This window comes from Heteronotia binoei, chromosome 3, assembly GCF_032191835.1.
Source record: "Heteronotia binoei isolate CCM8104 ecotype False Entrance Well chromosome 3, APGP_CSIRO_Hbin_v1, whole genome shotgun sequence".
Classification (NCBI taxonomy): domain Eukaryota; kingdom Metazoa; phylum Chordata; class Lepidosauria; order Squamata; family Gekkonidae; genus Heteronotia; species Heteronotia binoei.
Genome location: NC_083225.1, coordinates 128,549,497 through 128,569,163, shown reverse-complemented (window position 1 = coordinate 128,569,163; position 19,667 = coordinate 128,549,497). Strand labels below are relative to the sequence as shown.

The 19,667-nt window shown below is 38.8% G+C and overlaps 1 protein-coding gene across 4 annotated transcripts in view; it reads right to left on the bottom strand.

Moving 5' to 3' along the window:
• Window positions 1–19,366, bottom strand: part of CADM2 (cell adhesion molecule 2) — a 966,308-nt gene extending 946,942 nt beyond the window's left edge. For 2 of the 4 annotated variants that reach the window (XM_060234429.1, XM_060234431.1), the window contains exon 1: window positions 18,733–19,336. In XM_060234429.1, coding sequence (XP_060090412.1) covers window positions 18,733–18,793 — 61 coding nt within the window. In that variant the 5' untranslated portion in view covers window positions 18,794–19,336. Of the gene's footprint in view, window positions 1–18,732 lie in introns of all 4 variants that reach the window. The other 2 variants (XM_060234430.1, XM_060234432.1) reach the window with 2 other exon arrangements.
• Window positions 19,367–19,667: the final 301 nt, after the last annotated feature.

The window sequence follows — 19,667 nt, the reverse complement described above, 5'->3', positions numbered from 1 at the left end:
CATATTGATGGCACCCAAGTCCATATCTCCTGGCAATCTGGGCAAGAAGGCGCATATAGATATTGAATAACATTGGTGAGAGAACTGCCCCCTGTTTCTGATAAACATGTTTCTGATAAACATGTTCAGAAAATATTAATAACTTCAATGAAACAATGAAACATTTTAAGATGAATACAGATCAGAGAATCTGACTGGCTACTAGTATGAAAAGGTAAAGGTAGTCCCCTGTGCAAACACCAGTCGTTTCCAACTCTGGGGTGATGTCACATCACGTTTTCACAGCAGACTTTTTATGGGGTGGTTTGCAATTGCTTTCCCAGTCATCTACACTTCACCCCCAGCAAGCTGGGTACTCATTTTACTGACCTCGGAAGAATGGAAGGCCAAGTCAACCTTGAGCCAGCTACCTGAACCCAGCTTCCGCCTGGATCGATCTCAGGTCAGGAGCAGATCTTGGACTGCAATACTTCAGCTTACCATTCTGCGCCACGGGGTTCTTCTGGTTACTAGTATAGCTGAGCTCAAATAAAGCATTTTCCCTCTAATTTTATCAGCGTATATTCAGCTACCCCAAATGCCCCAAGATTGGCTGTGGCACTGGGAGCTGAGAGCTCCATGCCACTTTAGCTGGGACTGAGTCCTCCTACAGCTCAGGTCCCATAGACCTGAACAAAAACATACTGGATTTTTTTGCACACCTCTATATATCGATTGTGAATTCTGAAAGTCTTGTCAAAGCCACTGAAATAGTGCAGTGACTGGCAGAAAATAGAACCAAACATGTACTTACAGTGATCCTATTTCAGCAGGAAATGTGCTAACTATTCTGGTTAGATAACAGATTTTTCTGAGTCATTCTGTCCTTTCAGGCAAGGAACTGAAAGTAAAATGCAAGGCACCAGAATAGGATCAGACAATTTCTAATTGCTATTGAATAACTGAAATTGCAAAAGTCATGTTAATTAACTACATTAGAACATGATTTAGACTAGATCTTTGTTATTATCCAACTGTAAATCCCCACGACATATGTATTTTACCAGCCAAGTCACAAATATGCTTCTCTTCATACTAAATGTCAGTAATAAAAGAAGTTTAATTGCTAATCACTATTTCCCTGCTAAAATGGCAGAGCAAATTAACATCCAAAATATATACCATCAGGCAAGTAAACAAATATATTCATTAAACAACTGAGAATTCAAGATTCAGCAGCAGCTGAAATGAACTCCCCACAAAAGCCCAGTAAGCCTTGCAAGAAAAGGAAAGGTCCCCTGTGGAAGCACCAGTCATTTCTGACTCTGGGGTGTCATTGCTTTCACAACATTTTCACAGCAGACTTTTTACGGGGTGGTTTGCCATTGCCTTCCCCAGTCATCTACACTTTCCCCCGAGCAAGCTGGGTACTCATTTTACCAACCTCGGAAGGATGGAAGGCTGAGTCAACCTCGAACCAGCTACCTGAAAATCCAGCTTCCGTGGGGGATTGAACTCAGTTCATGAGCAGAGTTTAGGACTGCAGAAACAAAGGAATTTTAATATCTACCGCAACACTCATATTCTTGATTGTTTCTGGGGGGGAAATTCCTTTGTTTCTTGGTTTTATAGGCGTATTTTCCAGAAAAGACTGCCAGGAAGACTGGGCAGTCTTTGCTGTGGAGGACGGTAGGCAGTGGGGTGCCGCAGGGCTCAGTACTGGGTCCCATTCTCTTTAACTTGTTCATAAATGATTTGGAGTTGGGAGTAAGCAGTGAAGTGGCCAAGTTTGCAGATGACACTAAATTGTTCAGGGTGGTGAGAACCAGAGAAGATTGCTAGGCACTCCAAAGGGCTCTGTTGAGGCTGGGTGAGTGGGCATCAACATGGCAGATTAGGTTTAATGTGGCCAAGTGCAAAGTAATGCACACTGGGGCCAAAAATCCCAGCTACAAATACAAGTTGATGGGGTGTGAACTGGCAGAGACTGACCAAGAGATAGATCTTGAGGTCGTGGTAGATAACTCACTGAAAATGTCAAGACAGTATGTGATTGCAATAAAAAATGCCAACACCATGCTGGGAATTATTAGGAAGGGAACTGAAAACAAATCAGTCAGTATCATAATGCCCCTGTATAAATCAATGGTGCGGTCTCATTTGGAATACTGTGTACAATTCTGGTCACCACACCTCAAAAAGGATATTATAGCATTGGAAAAAGTCCAGAAAAGGGCAACTAGAATGATTAATGGTTTGGAACACTTTTCCCTATGAAGAAAGGTTAAAACGCTTGGGGCTCTTTAGCTTGAAGAAACGTCGACTGCGGGGTAACATGATAGAGGTTTACAAGATTATGCATGGGATGGAGAAAGTAGAGAAAGAAGAACTTTTCTCCCTTTCTCACAATACAAGAACTTGTGGGCATTCGATGAATTTGCTGAGCAGTCGGATTAAAACAGATAAAAGGAAGTACTTCTTCATTCAAAGGCTGATTAACATGTGGAATTCACTGCCACAGGAGGTGGTGGCAGCTACAAGCATAGCCAGCGTCAAGATGGGGTTAGATAAAAATATGGAGCAAGGTCCATCAGTGGCTATTAGCCACAGTGTGTGTGTGTGTGTATAATTTTTTTGGCCACTGTGTGACAGAGTGTTGGACTGGATGGGCCATTGGCCTGACCAAACATGGCTTCTTTTATGTTCTTATGATTCAACACATGAGCAGTAGCTGGGACTCTTCTCTGGCTAAGAAAAAACTGGCAGAAAACCAGTTTCAGTCCTGATTGCTAATCCTCCACTAACGCACAGAGCAGAGGATGATTTTAGTAGCTTTGTTATTTTTCCCACTCACACACAATTTAAAAGTTAAGCTTGGGGAGGGGAGAGAGTGGGTGTGCTTCAGCTTTCTCTCACGAATTCCAGTTTTGTCTAAAACAATCACATCTCACTCACTTATTTACACATGAATAGAAGTTTGCTTGCATTTTTCCACAACTGAACCAAGCCTGGACTGCACATTCTACCTTTTCTTATTCCTGTATTTAACATGGCACTCACATCCTGCATCCACTCACCCCTCCCCTTACCACCTATATATTTCTGGCCAGTTTCTACATACCCTCCATACATCTGCGAAGAGTGCTTTGTTTTTGAAAAAAATTATGCTATAATAAACTTAAAGGTGCTACTGGACTCTTTACTATTTTGAAATAGCTCAAACAACTAAACCAATAGTTATGAAGGAGCATGAAAGTGCTGGAAAACAAAGCAATTCTCCAAAAAAGAATCCAGAATGATCCTCTTTGGTGAGAACATCAATGCATTCCAAGTTGGACATGGCACATACCAGCCAAGTGCCAAATCATTATCTTCCTTCTCCCTGAATCCTCTGGTCCCTGCTGATTTGTAGGACTGAAACAAAACTGTAATGGCAAGACACCAAAGAATTTACTATCCATCATTATTTCTGGGGGGGGGGGGGGGAATTCTTGTCTGGCTTAGTTATAATAATTACATTCATGATCAGGGTCTGTTCTGGTCAGATTTTGATTAGTTTCTATCAAAATGCTCATCTCTTAATTTTTTTCTTCCATGAAAAGCAACCTAAAATGACAAATATAGTACAGAATGTCACCTGTAATCCAAAATTAATGCAGAACAACTCATTTTTCAAAATAAATAGGATAGCACTTATCATTATCATTAGCTTTTAAAACCTTTGAGTTCAACTTAATTAAAATTGAGGAACCACAATTAAAAAGTGAACCCTGAAAAGGTCACCATTTTCTATTGTCTTGGGGAAGAATGAAAGTTAATTCAAGAGTTTATTAAAATGTAATCTGGCAGTGAAAAGAAATTTTTATTTTATGTTCTGAACCAAAACATACAGTTATATAGTACTTGAGTGCTCTACTTTTTTTGAGGAACTAGATATTAAAGAATCCAGTGTTCGGTTCAAAAGAAATTCAACATTCTTTGGTATTGAATGACATGTAGTCTATACATATTCTATTTATATGACACTTGTCCAAACCACATAAACAAACAAACAAAAATCCACCTCCCCAGCTCATGGAGCTTGTAACCTATATACATACCAGAACATGTTGAGTATCATCTTTATCAACATGTTCACTCTGTTGGTACAGTCTACATTTGTCTTGGTCTATAAAGCACACGAGGTTGTGTAAACATATACAAACTTGTTACAGGCCCTACCCACATGCATATTATTAACAGACTTCTTCCTACAACGCAGTTCATTTTAAAATATGTAATACCCATGTAGATATGTAAAACCCATGCAGTTCTGTTTCTGGACTGACCTCTGTCCTAGCTCCAACTGAAAGCACCTGCTGCATTTTTCCATGCTTAATAGTTAGTGTTTACAAAGAAAGGAAGTAATGTGTCTCCTCAACTAGTAAATAAACAATTTCTGCAAAAATTAGGTCTATATCCTTAACCAAAGAAGGAAGGAAACCACATTTCTAGTTTAAAAAGTAAGCCATGTTCAAAAGAAGAAGAGCTCAGCTAATATACAAAGATGAAAGAACAGCACCACCTAGTTCTCTAAAAGTTTCCAAGCACGTTACACTTAAAAGTTTCCAAGAGAATAGAAAATGGTCTTGTTACAGGAAATCTCATCACATGTTGCAATTTCAACAGAAAGCAGTTATCAAGTAATGCATTTATGAATTTAACCTTGCTTTTAAAAAGCAACTGAAAAGTGTAATTCTAAGCAAACTGAACAGAGGCACAAATTTTAGCTCTAAATTAAAACTGCTGTAATATACCAGTACATGAAAAGAAAAAAATACAATACTACCATAAGGCATAGTAGTATAAGCCTGTTGATCTTATTCTTGAAGATTATCTTTTTTTAAAGTCTGTTGTATATTATAACTTACATATTATTTATGAAAAATTAATTAATAAAGAAAAGGGAGGATCTTGTCAATTAATTCAATAAAGCACACTCTGAATACTAGCAGGGTTTATATGAATGGGGGCTCTAGGTACTTCAGACATGACTTTTATGTCACTCATGTCAGATTCCATGTTACACTAAAATAATCCATAAGCTTTTGAAGCTACACAGTGACATTCCAATACAATTTTTTGAGAAAATGGAACCACAACTAAAATATTCACACACATTACATTATTATTATGTAGTATATGGGAATATGTAACATATTTTGAGCAACCCAACTACATCATAAGCTCATCAGTTTTACATCCAAACCATTCTAAAACAGGATAACATTACTTTTTGAAACATATACTGCACTAGTCAACACCAACCTGATAGCAAGCAGTGTATTTCAATACCAACCTAACAGTTAGCAAATAGTATATTTATACAAATATCTACTTTGCACCTTATGTGAAAAATTCAAAGTATAAATGAAGTCAATAAAAATACAGAATGCCCAACAGTGCCATCCCAAGAGTAGGTACACCCATTTACTTCTGCTTAGGATAGCACTGCAACTTTCCTAACCCACAAGCACCTGAAACTTAAAAACATTAATTATTAGAGTCAGGATTTTTTCCCCAGGATACTATGCATCCTTCAGTTACTAACCCATGATTCCTGCCACTATTTCCACTATATAAATCATTTACTTCTAAACCAAGGATTTCAAATTCTTGTGCTACAGTAGCTCAAGAGGCCTGCAACACAATAGGGTTGCCAGCAATCTGTTTCATGGAGAGGAAAGATAATACTAGAATACAGTTGGGGGGAAGGATGGTGTCAGAACATGCACCTACGAAAGAGGGTGTTTATCTATCCATACAATATCACAAATTCCAATAATACTACTTTTTATTTTACTAACACACAACAGTGTTTGATCCACAGCTGTTCGTTTTGTGTTTAAATTTTTAACTTTTCAAAGGTGGGTGATCTGCCGAACTAGTAATCACGCACTTGCTAGTGATCCCATTCTAACAGCTTATTACTGTTGTATCAGACACTAAAGTTTATTTTAAAAGGTAAGTGACTCAGTGGTGACTAGAACACTTCCATAATATTACATGGGATAATTCCACATTAAGTTACTAGTTAAGCATTTAATAACATGAGAAAGAGATTAGAAGAAACTATCTCACCAATCCTGTTCACAAATCTTTACAAGAGAAGGGTTACCACCCCCAATCACATCCAGTACATGTCTTGATTTGTGCACTTCTACTACCTCACTTCCCCAGCAATTCCTTTCAAACCCAAGGCAGTGGTGAGCATTTCCTCCTTTCTCTGCACCTCTTAAGGCAAAAAACTTCAAAATGCTGTTACTCACCACTGAGCACCAAGAAGTGGCTTGTACAATGAACACTACCAAAGTAGCCAAAACTGTGTTTCCCAAAAGGATCAGGTAATAGGTGATACGAAAGACCCCTGCTTGAAACTTAGGGAAGCTAATCTAAATACTGACATGGATGAACCAATAAGGAAGCTTCACAAGTATGTGTAAGTGAAATGCACTAAGGATATGACTAGGTATAAACCAACTCCATATGTTCACTTTACCAAACTCTAGGATGAATCGGTGAAAGAGCAATTTATTATTACTTCTTGGCTATAGCTTAACCAATTATTATTACTTCTTGGCTATAGCTTAATCAATGAAAACTAACCTTAAATCTTTGCCTCAGAATGTGATTTTAAATGAATGAATTTATGTGCCCTAATCAGTTAAAAAGCAAAGGAGGAGTGAGTTGAGAAACAAAAGTTACTTTTGGTATAGACCAGGGCCACAGAGAATAAACATCAGATGTTTGAGAGCCACAAGACAGAAAGGAAAGAAGGTAGACAGATGGGGAGGGGGGAGGTAGAAAGAAAGGAACTTTAACTTTAAATGATTTTTCCAAGCCACCAGCTGGCTTGGAGAAGTGATTTAAAGAAACAAATGCCTTCTCCAAGCTGGCCATTGGAGAGATTGGGGCTTCAAGAGCCACACAATATGTGTGAAAGAGCCACATGTGGCTCCTGAGCTGCAAGTTTGGCCATTCCTGGTACAGACAATTTGTACAGTGGGAGATGCTGTAGTCAAGGAATTTCTCAAACTCATATATAGATCTAAGTTTTGATTAAAACTAAAGAATACTGACTAGAATTTAATTTGGCAATCATGAAGAATGACGATGCCTAAAAATTAACCAATAATATCTGATGTTACATAATGGAATTAAATATTAATATCTTCATTATCTAGTATTTGTTTTCACATGAAATAGTGTCACTAAAAAGGTGGAGATTACTACACACTCAGTTAAGAGATACATATTTACAATGGCATTATAGTGTCCAGTATTATTGTATCCTTAAGATTAAAATGTCTATTATGCATGTTCAATTTTTTGTTTTTGCATAGCAATCTTATGCCATCTTATGTTCATATATACTTCAATAGTCATTATAGTACAAAGAGAAGGAAAGAAACGATGTATAACCATAACTGATGTTCTCAAGTGAAGTTCTACAGACAATTAAAGGAACTATAATATTTATTCATCCAATATAAGATTTATTTCCCCTCTTCATTAACCTACTTTGGTCTCTGCAAACAGCTTAAAGATAAATCATTCAGATTCAGAACATCAGTTAAAATAGTGACTGCAACATCAACAACAGTAACAGCAGCAGAATAATTACTTCTGTATACTGAAAGCCACCATGAGTACATAGCCAGCTTTTCAAAGAACAGGAGAAATTCAGCAGGACAGATTCTCAAAGGCAGAGCAGCACAAATGAAACCATTCTAGATCTCATGACTATTGTCCAAACCGGCTTTATAGACCATACATATAAGGGATTGTTGCAGCTGGAAGATTCTAATATGACTTGTTGAGATATTTTTATTTAAAATATTTATATCCTGCCTTATCTCAATATGTTCTCAAGCCTCTCAATACTTCCCCATATTCATACCAAAACAGCATTAAAAAAAAGAAGAAGAGATTTACAGTGCACTTCTGAGTGGAATTGCAACCTTTAAAGTCAATGAAGTTGGTTAGCTCAAGAGGATTCAATCGGCTTAGGACTGCACTGTCAAGATTGCAAGTGCTTTTAACTTCAGAGTAATTGCACAGGACATGCAAATTTTTCATACAGAGCTAAAGTTTACAGTCTTTTCAATACTGCTTTACAGGCTCAAAAACAAAAAGCCATCCTGGGATACTGCTTCATTTTCCAGAAACCTCTATAGCATCGTTTTGACGTTTTTGTGATTATCCGCAGAATCCCCCCACCCAGTATTCATTTTTACTATCTAAAACCAATAGTTAATCAGACAACAAAACAGCAGCGTTCAATAGTTTTCTGTGCAGCGTTACACACTGCTGTTGAACCTATGCATAGAAATATACGCTGACAGTTGATGCCTTTTACTATCCATGTTCCAAAAAAATGGCTGTAGTATCATTGTTAAAATAAAATGTCAGCTGCAATAAATTTCTGTAGCAGATCTAGAGAACATACAAAGATTAGATAACAATAACAAGCACAATTTTTGTTCCCACATTGAAGTACTGTTTATTTTGCAATCAAAAATACAAATTTGAGATGATAAACCACAGATGTTAGATTCTATGAAGCATGAATGGAAGGCAATACTATGTACTCTGCCACCCACCAGTCTTTGAAAAGCTGATCATAGATGTCACAGGACCCCATGGACAAGTATCTCAGGTTGAAAATGAAGATGGGAAAAACATGCTCTGTAACATTCAGCACCAACTTTTGGGAGGCTGGTGAGTTTGCTGGAGAAGTCAGTGAAAAGAAAGATTTCTATTCCATGTTACCACTGTGTTCACAGTGCATAGGAACTAACCCTATATTTCCAATAATTCTAAGGTAAAGCGACCTAAGAACTTAAGATCGTGACTGAAAGAGGGAGACTGAAATTAGATTTGAATACACTAAGAAATTTTGATATAAAAGCATGCTGTTCAAAAGTTGTGCTTTCTCTTTGGTATAAGATTAAACTAAAAGAATACATATGTTCTCCAATTTTATTTTTATTATTAATAAACCTTGAGTGTTGATATTCCTGTTTCAAGGTCAAGTATATCTGTTCCCACCAGCAGAATCTCCACATTGTGTTTCAGAATGGGAGCACAGGGAACATTAATCGCTTCCCAAGCAAATCCTGGTTTCCACTGGAAACATACACAATAACAGTACATGAATACACTATTTTGAATTTGTGTATGAGAGACAACATTAAAAAGATGAAATCTCTAATGCAGCTATGGAGAAATAGCAATTGTTTAAATCTCTTTTCATTTAAATCCATGCCTTTCTCCCCTGTGGAATAGCCAAGGTGGCTTACATTAGTCTCCTCTCTTTTATCCTTATAGTAGAGAGCTCTGAAACTTGAAGGGACTTTTGGTCAGAGTGACATCCTTTATTTTCTCCTCCCTTCAACTGTTGCCCAGGGTTACAAGTTTTTCATCTACAACTAAGCCAGTTGATCAATGCTAGAAGGATTGCCTTGAGCTATCCTGCACCATGGATGGTACCCATTTTATTTAGTATTAGTACACCTCAAAAATATTTTTAGTCCAACCAGTTTAGTGCTACAATACAGCTCATAAAAACTGTTTCTCAGCCAGAAGATTTGTTTTTAAAAAACAGGAACAACAAGAAGCAACATGTTTGAAACCCAATACACATGAATTTGTATCTAATGCGGAACAAAGATTTCTTATTATTCCCATTTAATTAGTCCAGTCTCTTCCTAGTTGGGAAATAATCAGAGCAGTCTCTTGCCATATTGCATGGCAGGAATAGAAACAGGTCCACTTATACTGATAATCTAGCAAATGTAGGTCAGTTTGGTATTTTTACATTTGTTCAGATATTCATCCCGACACATTTACTGAAACTGACACTTAGATCATTTGGCCTTAAATTCCTCAGAGCTATCAGACATTTTTTAAGCTACTGGGGCAGAAAGCTTTGCTAAGTAAAACAAGACTTAAGGCTCACAAACATGGCTGGATAAACACTGCAGGGCAACTCTTTGAAGACAAACAGTAATGAAAGGGGGGGACAAGAAAAGTCACTAAAATGATTGCTGAGTAGACATTAATCACATGTTTTAATTAAAAGTTTTTAGAAACTGATCCATCATCCAGATGTTAATTATCTGAATTTACTTTGAATCTCCTCCTTCATGGCCCTATAGCAATATAAATTTGTGATAACGGGCATTCCCATTTATTTTGGATTAATCTCTTATCTTTCAGTAACTGGCACAGCCATCATTACTGCTTCCCTGCCAAATAACTGTGCTGTTCTAATTTTTGGTATCCTATTCCATATGTCTCATCACATGAAATATAGAGAAGTTATGAATAGCTAAGACAAAACTAGATGAATGGCTTATTGATAAGTAGCTGAGAAGGTAGAGAATTCAGGTTGTTTTCATAGTATATACACCTATAACTCTTCTCTCTTTTTTTCCCAAAGGGGCAATAGCAACTCCAGAAAGCTCTTGGAAATCAAGGAAATGGCACCACAGCCCAATCCAAAACAAAACCCCAGTGTCTGCTGTTCACAAACTAAACCAGTCAACTAGCTTGATCCTGAATTGATTATAGGGTCACTGCCATCAGGAAGATAACACACGTTTGAGGCAAAACTCTATAGATGGTAGCTGCTTTTACCATTGAGTTTTGCCCAAAAACTAGAGCATCACTGTGCAACATAATCACTGTGAGCCTGTCACTTCCTGGTGACATAATCACATCACCTTTCAGGTCAGTTGAGGGTGGGATTTCTCACTGCCAGCCAGCTGGACAGCAATGGAAAAGAACCCTACAAAAGTGGGGGTTCCCCTGCCCCTGGCAGGAGTATAGCAACCCTAAATGATACAAGTTGTTATAGAAAAGATTGCTGTTTTAGATTCCTTGTGAACCACAGCACAATTTCTTGATAGCCATCATCGGGGCGGGGGGGGAAGCTTCTTGAAAGGCTGCTAAATTAAAGCTCAACAGATCTATTAGTCTTCTGATTGGTTCAACTAAGTTATGCGCAGACCTGTGAGCTCAGTAGGCAGTTCTGATGTTCCCACCACAACCACCTAAACAACTTGTTTTGTAGGATAAATTTAAAGCTGCAAAACCTGCAATGTGGATTCTCTCTTCAGCACCTGGTAGAAAAATAAGTTTAAAAAATGAAAAAAATATACATTTTTAAAAACATACATCCAGAAGAAATTAAGTGCTGAACACGTTCTCAAACCAAGCAGATTAGAAATATGAAGGTATTGTATAAGTTTGCACACAGAATTTTAATATTTGCATAAACTTGAATGAATAATTGTTTCATTTCTGCCTTTCTCCCTAATGGGAATCCAAGATGCTTACCTCTCTTCCATTTTATCCTCACAATAACCATGTGAAGTAGGTGAAACTGAGTGATCGCCCCAAGGTTACCCAGCAACATTGCATGGTGTAATGGAAATTCAAACCTGGGTCTCCCCTACACTATACAAGGTTTCATTAATGCCTTATTTCATTAAAAAATTAAAGATACACCCTGTAAAAATACAAAGCAGTGTGGCCATTTAAAGGCTTTTTTCTTGAAACCTAAACTGTTGTAGGCCAGATTCCATAAAGATTTATGCTTGTGTCTGTAAGCTCATGCCTACAGTCTTTAATAAATCTATTTGCCTTTAAAGTGCCACAAGTCTCCATTTTGCTGCCACAGCCTGTCATAGCTACCACACTGAAATTTATCCTAGTGAGGTAATTGTATTGTACACAAAGAAGAAGAAGAAAAGAGACTGGATTTATACACCACCCTTCACTAGCCAATGCGGTCTCAGAGCGGCTTACAAATCTCCTTTCACTTCCACTCCCCCCCAACAGCCACCCTGTGAGGTAGGTGGGGCTGAGAGAGCTCTCCCAGAACTGCTCTTGAGCAGAACAGCCTTGAGAGAACTTGTGGCTGACCCAAGGTCATATCAGCAGATGTATGTGAAGGAGTGAGGAATCAAACCTAGTTCTCCCTGCATTTAACCACTACATCAAAAGGCAGCTAAGTTGAAAATATTTTGTCCAGTGTAAAAGCTAAAAATACAAACTATATGATAATAAACAGGAAGCACTATAGTAATGGTAAACATTAAAATAGTCATAATATTTTATTTTATACTGTTCCATCTCTCTAAATAATATATCCTTAAAAACAAAGACATGCTATTTCTCTGTTCAGAACCTTTGTCCTTAAGATTTAAGACCCAAGGCTCTTTTTCATTAATTGTCAACTTGAATTTCATGAACTTTGGAAAGCAGGAAAGTATGTATAAACTGAAACAACCGGCTTTTTCACATTTTAATTTTTTTAATAGTCATCTCTTTCATTCACTTGTGGCATGATACAGCTGATTATTTATATTTGAGGTAAACTGAGCTACATAAAGGGATGGACAAAAATATATTTAGGAGATTCCCAGATTTGGTTACATTTCTGCATCAGACACTGAAAAATGTTATGTATCCATCTACATTTTAAAATATGCAATTTTTGCCAGTTCTTATGAATGCTGTTTTACAGTCAAACGCAGTAATAATTGTGTCATCAATTTTACTTATACAGCCTGAAATGGGTTGAAAGATTATTTTTAAAATCAAGCCAGTGCAGAATTTGATTTACTTTTCTAAAAGAATCCTGAATCTTGAAGGAAATATGCAGAAACAATCCCTATTGGGCACTTTTGAAGGAAGTTCCTAATGTTGACAGCAAATAGAGAGACCATCTTTGTCTGTCTAAACACAGTAAAATCCCCCAAAGTGAACTAAGCTACAATTTAAACAAAGTCAAAATGTGAGTTACAGGTTTAGTCTAACTTGATCATCACATGGGGGAGGAAAAGGTGTAAAAGTAGAGAGAAGGCTATTTTAAAAGAAGACTAAGCTAAAGCAGAATCACTTCTAAGAACTTGTAACTTAGCAAACATGCATATTTTGATATGATTTCCCAAGATGTCATTCTGAAAGCAAGGCCTTTTTATTTGCGTTCCTCTTCTCATCATTCTCTTGGCCTTCACATATCTAGGTGGAATCTTCAAAACACTGGTTTGCATGTGGTCTTAAGAACTACCGTACTTGAGCATTTATGGTCCTCAAACTACAGGTATCAGCTTAATTCACAACTTTGCTAACATGGATGAAACTCAAAACTGGTTTGACTTTGGGGCCATATAAAAATTCTTCATATGTAAAAAATATCCTAGCCAATAATAAATAAAATCACATTTTAAAAAGTAAACACATCAATAATATAGCCTTGGCTATAATAAGTTCTCTGTCCCAGGACTGCAGAAGAACTCAGATACAGATCCTAATGCCCATTAACACTCACATTGCATTTATAGGCTGTTTGTTTAAATGTAATTGCTTCTTTGTCACATCTCCTTTATCAGACAAGTTCAATTTAAAAATAAAAATAAATTACACATAATTGACATATGTTCTGTATACTCTCAAGCTGATTATAACTTATTACTCTATATTTTCAGTCAGCATCAATAGCTTAAGGGAGCTCCAGACTTACTGTCTTCCTCAAATAAAGCTCACGATCTCATTATAAGAGCTGTAATAAATTTCTTAGTTATTGCTGTGATCTTCCAAACTATAAGATATAAAAATTCTATTTCCATCTTTTGTTTGCATTGTTCTAAACTTCTTGTTAACAACTGTTAGGTAACTGCTGAAAATCTGACAATATCTGCAGTTGAAAACACTACTACAAAACAGAAGTCACTGTCTTGATATGCAAATATTCACATTTCAATTGACAATTCCATTGATCCGAGTGGCATTTATTTCCACCAGTAACATTTCACTCATGAAAACTCAGTACAGAAAAAGCATGTACGAGTTCAGACACTGCTCCTCATGTTTTTGATCAGGAATTGTAAAACAGTTGCAACATTCATTAAAAGGAATAAATGAACAATTGACAAAAAGTTGTCCGAAGTATTTCTCACTAAGTTGCATATTTCCAAGAAATGATATGTGCTATTCACACTATATTGAATTTAACACTGCACTTCTTATTTGTCTCAGTTGTATATTTACTAAATACTAACCTAGCAACTAATGTTTACTTATTTATTTATTTATGTAATGAAAGTTGATTGAAGCAATACCCTATGATATTAATGGGACTTTAATTTCAAGTAAATATTCTTAATTTGGATGGAGAATTTAAGCTGTGCATTAACACAGTAGATTCACAAAATATTCTTTCAACATTTTCAAAATCTAGAAATTTAAAGTAGCTGCTTTAATTCTGAAAATTTCATATAAAGACCACCAGCATTAAGCATTTTATTTTTCAGTGTATGGAATGCCAAAGCACTTTTTAAAAAATGTAAAAACTAAATCAGATTAAGTTACTAAACTTAACAGTTACTACTGTTAAGGTAGTAACTATATATATCTTTATAAAGTCATAAAATGATGCATGCACAAACATGTGTATAGTCACAGTCATTAAAATATATTGTTGCAACTCCATATATTTAGCATATTGTGCTCATACTGTAATCACTTGAGATAGGTGTGCTAAAATCATTAACAGGCAGTATTTGAAGCTGAATGACTGCAATGCTGCTATTTTATTGCATGACATTATGTCTAATTCAGAATAAATTCAATTGTTTATAGTTTTTTAAAGGGAAAAAATAACTGATTTATACAAGATGCTTTGGGGGAAAAGTATCACAAGATCAAACCCAATACTAGTTAGTTATCTACTGACAATCACTGAATTTTTCACTTCAATCACACTTCTTCAAGACCCTGCAAAATTGCTCTGAAATATTTGCTCACTGCTAGTGAAGTGTCTAGTGTAATAGTTTTGCAACGGATACAGTGCTACCCAGTATTTTTGCAAAAGCACAGCACATTAAAGCATTAGATGCCATTTGCATTATCACACAGCAGGGGGCTACAGCAGCTACAATTCTGGGACAATTCTAACACCTCTGTACACATGAAGTACAGTAAAATATATTTATCCCTGTAATTTCATACTATACATTATGCAGTCAAATTAAGCTTTTGTAACTGTATTACCTACCAAATCACTAATTTTATATTGTAAAAGCTGTTTGAGACTTTACTAAATAAGTTAAGTTACCAAGCAATCCCAAGTATTTAGCTTCATAAATGTATCAAATAAAATAACATCATCATTGTAAATAAATGTAAGTTTCTACACTACATGATGGCAGAATTGATATTTGTAGTTAGGATCACACTTGCATATTCAGAAGGTTCTATTTCTACTGCAGCTAGATGCAACAGACCTTCACCATCTATATACTCATTTTCCAACCTAGGAGAAAATCTATTTATAGTATTAACTAAATATTACAATTATTAACAGCCACCACTCCAGTATCATCAAACTGTCTTTAAATTGTCTTAAGTACTTGTATAGTTTGTGAAAAGGTTGTTCATAAAAAATGGTTGCTCATAGATGCAACAGACCTTTACCATCTATATACTCATTTTCAAACCTAGAAGAAAATATATTTCTAGTATTAACTAAATATTACAATTATTTACCACCACCACTGCAATATCATCAAACTGTCTTTAAATTGTCTTAAGTGCTTGTATAGTTTGTGCAAAGGTTGCTCCCAAACAATGGCTCTTGAGCTTCTGCATAAATGCCATTAACTTTTCATGCAGTGAACTGATCCCCCCCCCCCTCCTTCAGCCAGTCTTTGGTTAAGAAAGGCCATTCACACAAGCCAGGGAGATTTCCATATATGCCACTTGATTACACAGAACATCATCTCTATATCAAAATCAAGACTACACCTCTTTGTATCAGTTCACTGTATACTAATTTAGGAGGTGGAAATCATTTAAACAATGAAATCCCCAATCCAAAGAACAATTACTTGGAAACAGATTCTACTGATGGCTATCTCCATGTAAGGTATTTAGGTGAGGAGTGCTAGATAACATTTTGAGAAGCGTGGCCTTACATTTCAATAGATGTGGCTACTTAAAATTGTATCTTCTTAGTAGGTATCTACTCCAAATGTTGATTTTGGGTATAATAATCAGTTATATGCCTAAATACTATTCTGGAAAATAAATGGGGGTGGGATATACAGGGAGCAGGGCTCAATGAACTTTCAGCTGATCAGGTGACGTACCTGCTTCTGTTTTAGAAAGCGAATTAAGATAACAAGATCTCCCAAACAAGAATAATAGTATCCATAGTTTAGGGCAGCAGTCTAGTAATGTCAAACAAGTAGCAAATTATCAGACAAGAAGCACAACGAAAATCAACAAATCAACAAAAATGATAACAATATGCAGCTACTAGCCATATTACTAGCCACTGTGCAAAGGAAAACAGGGCATACTATCACAATCTTTTACGTATCCCAAAGTATTCACAACTGCCTTCTCAGCCAAAGCTCAGAAGACTAAAAGGTTGAGCTGTTGTTTTCATCAGCTGCTGCTGAAACAAAACTGGCAGGCTTAACACACATACACAATTTAAAAGTAGAGGAAGTATCAGGTAGCATAGTAAAGGAAGGAATATTCTCCATCCCATAAGAAAAGGCCCAGCTTGATTATCTTCACACAGACAGTAGCAAAATGCAGCCTCTTGCACAGCATTTTTCTTTTACCTGATGCTGCCTGCAGTGGTGCAATTTTTCCTGGCACAGTCACTGAAGTGTTTTAAAAATACATATATCTAAACAGACAATGTTTTAAATTGTTAGTTTACTCTTGAACACAATGCAACTAAACACTTCTAAATGTATACTAAAAATATCAAGTTTTCCATCACCAAAAGCAATAATTATTTTATCAATGGGAGGGGGAAACAATCAAGGGAGCTCCCCCCTTGCAGCACAAAAAATTGACAGTTCATATGGAAATGCAACAAGAAAAGAGGCAGCCCCCCACATGTGCCACCTGCCAGATTCCCCAATAAATAATTCTACACAGCAGCTCTTTGTGCTAGGACATTCCAAGAAGCTCACACAGACTGGCAAGGAAAACAAGTAGTCAGCTGTATAAAATCATTGCAATCACCAAATAAAAATTACATCCATGTCCTTGCAGCATCACTATTAAAATGCAACTTCCTCAGAAGGTGAAGGGGGGGGGGGCTGCATGCAAATACAGAATCACTTAAGAGCTGACTTTGGCTTTTGGGGATGGTGGAAGGAAAAGCTTCCACTACCTTCCCTGGAGACCTCACCTCATGATACTGCAAATGCAGAGGCATGAAATACAATAAACTTTCTAATACTGCTGAACAAGAAACAAGAAAATAGCACAAGGTCACTTAGCTCTTTGAGTCCCCAAAATACAGAAAGACACAGACAAATTATTTGCCCCTGGCCATCCTGACAGGCGGGGGTGTGAGGGGGTGCATCCTGTGGAAAACATGGAGAAGTTGCTGGTGCTCACTGACCTCATTTAGAGCGTCCAAAAGCCATCTAGATGATGGTTAACACTAAAGAGTCCTTTCACTGACACATTTAGGTACCTGGCTGCCTCATCTCTCCCCGTCTGAGGGGAAGGAAAGGAGAAACGGGCAGCAAACCCATCTCCACTCATTCTCGAACACCGCAGCCATAAAGACACCACACACATACATGCGCGTATGCACACACTCACATCCATTATCCTCATTGCACATTCCAGCACCACCACATTCTCTTAATAACATAGGAAACGTAGTCTCTTGTTGCTCCTTAATACATATTGCCATTTAATCTGATTAGCAAGGGTGGAGGAAGAGGAACAGGGAAGATGCTGCTTTGCTTCTCTGCCTACTTATGTCCCCAGAATCATTCATTTGCATAATGATAGGAGCTTGCACATTCTCTCCCATTCTGATTCTAACATGCCACTTGAAAGGGCTGTATTAATGAAAGGGAGAATTGCCAAAGGTATGTGAAAAATTAGATGACAAATACATACATTAAGCCTGGAAACTGGTTATGAGAATACATTGAGGGTTATAAGACAGAAGAGGGGGGGGGGGCGGTCAGAAACCCAGCTCTGGTCATCTTTAAGTCTCCCTCTGCCAGTAAACCATGCATGTACAGTCCCTTTATGGATGGCCAGCTTTAAAGCATGCACACACACACAGGTACATTTTGGGATGTGGAGGAGCACACCTTGCTTTCCTCCCTTCATTTCCTTTCTCACTTTACAGGCATATTTGATGGGGTGAAAAAAAGAGTGGCTGAAGGGGAAGCTTAGAAGGCTTTAGGGGAGGAGAGGGAGGGCAGAGAAGGAGTTTAAGAGGGGTAGAGAAGGATTAATGTTTGTGCAGCACTTTGAGGACAGAAAGCGCTGTACAAGTGGAGCCGTTGGAAGAGGAGGTTGATGGATAGATGAAACAGGAAAAGGGGGGGGGGAGAAGATAAAGGAAAGGCAGGGGATTAGAGAGCCCAGACGTAAGGGAAAGGGCTGGGGAGGAGAGAGATGCAGGACACGAAGACAAATGAGGAGCAGGCTGGGGGCAAGTCTCCAGAGGGGGAAGCGACAGGAGTGGGAATAAGGTCAAGAGAGGAAGTCTCGCAAGGCAGCCTCGTCGGCCCGCCAGCTATCACCCCACCTCAGCCCCTGCACGCGCAGAAGCCCCCCCCCCTCCGCGCGCACGCACACACACAGAGCTCAAAGTTGGGCGCGAGCAGGGGGCAAAGAGGAAGAGTGAGGGGCAGGCGGGGGTGGTACCTTGTATGAGGATCCCGCAGAGGCTGTATAAGCGCAAGACGACGCTCGGTTCCAGCCGCATCCTGGGGGTTTCCCTCGGGCCGGCAGGGCACGAGGCAGAGAATCCCGCAGCCGCTGCTGCTCCCACTGCTGCCGCCGCTGCTTCCTCCTTTGCCTCGTCTTCCTCCTCCTCTCTTCGGGCTCGTTCTCCCCCCAGCAGGAGCCGCCTCCGCCGCCGCAGTGTCTCCCTCTATCTATCCAGCGGGGTGAACAGGAGGAGGACCAGGGTCGCGTGGGTGTGCAATGGGGCCGAGCGGTTGCTTGCTCCCCCTCCCTTTCCCAATTAATCCCCCTCACCCCGTCCTTCCTCGAGCGGGCACCGTGGGCACGCAGGCGCACCCCCGCCCCCGCCTGCCGAGGAGCTTAGCTCCCCCTCTTCAAGCACGAGAGCGCTCTCTTTCTCCCTGCCCGGGTTGGTCAGGGTACGCAGGGAATAGGCAACTGCGGCGCTCGCCTTGCTGCTGCTTCGCACGCTCTCCCTCACCTCAGCTCGCAGGGAGACTGCTCCGCTACACGAGCCGCTTTTCCAGCTCTAGACACAAGGGCAATCTCAGCTCGCGCGCGCGCGCCTCCTCCCTTCGCGCTCCGCTCCCCCCTCCTCTCCGCTGTTGGGCTCCGCCCCTCCCCAAGCCACGCTTCCCTCTCTCTGAATAGTCACGCCTCCTAACTTGTCAGGCCACGCCCCCTCTTTAGAATTCGGACATTCCGCCTCATCCACAGCCACGCTTTCTTTACCGCCCTCCCCCTTGCACGGCAGGATGTAACAGACAGCTCCAGCTTTCCAATGAGAGGGGGTGCGCTCTGCACATTCAGCCTTTCAGTGGGCGGTGCGGATCCAAGAGAAAAGCTGGTGAGGGATAGGCGGAGCTCATAGCCTTTGAAGGAGATTTATGGCT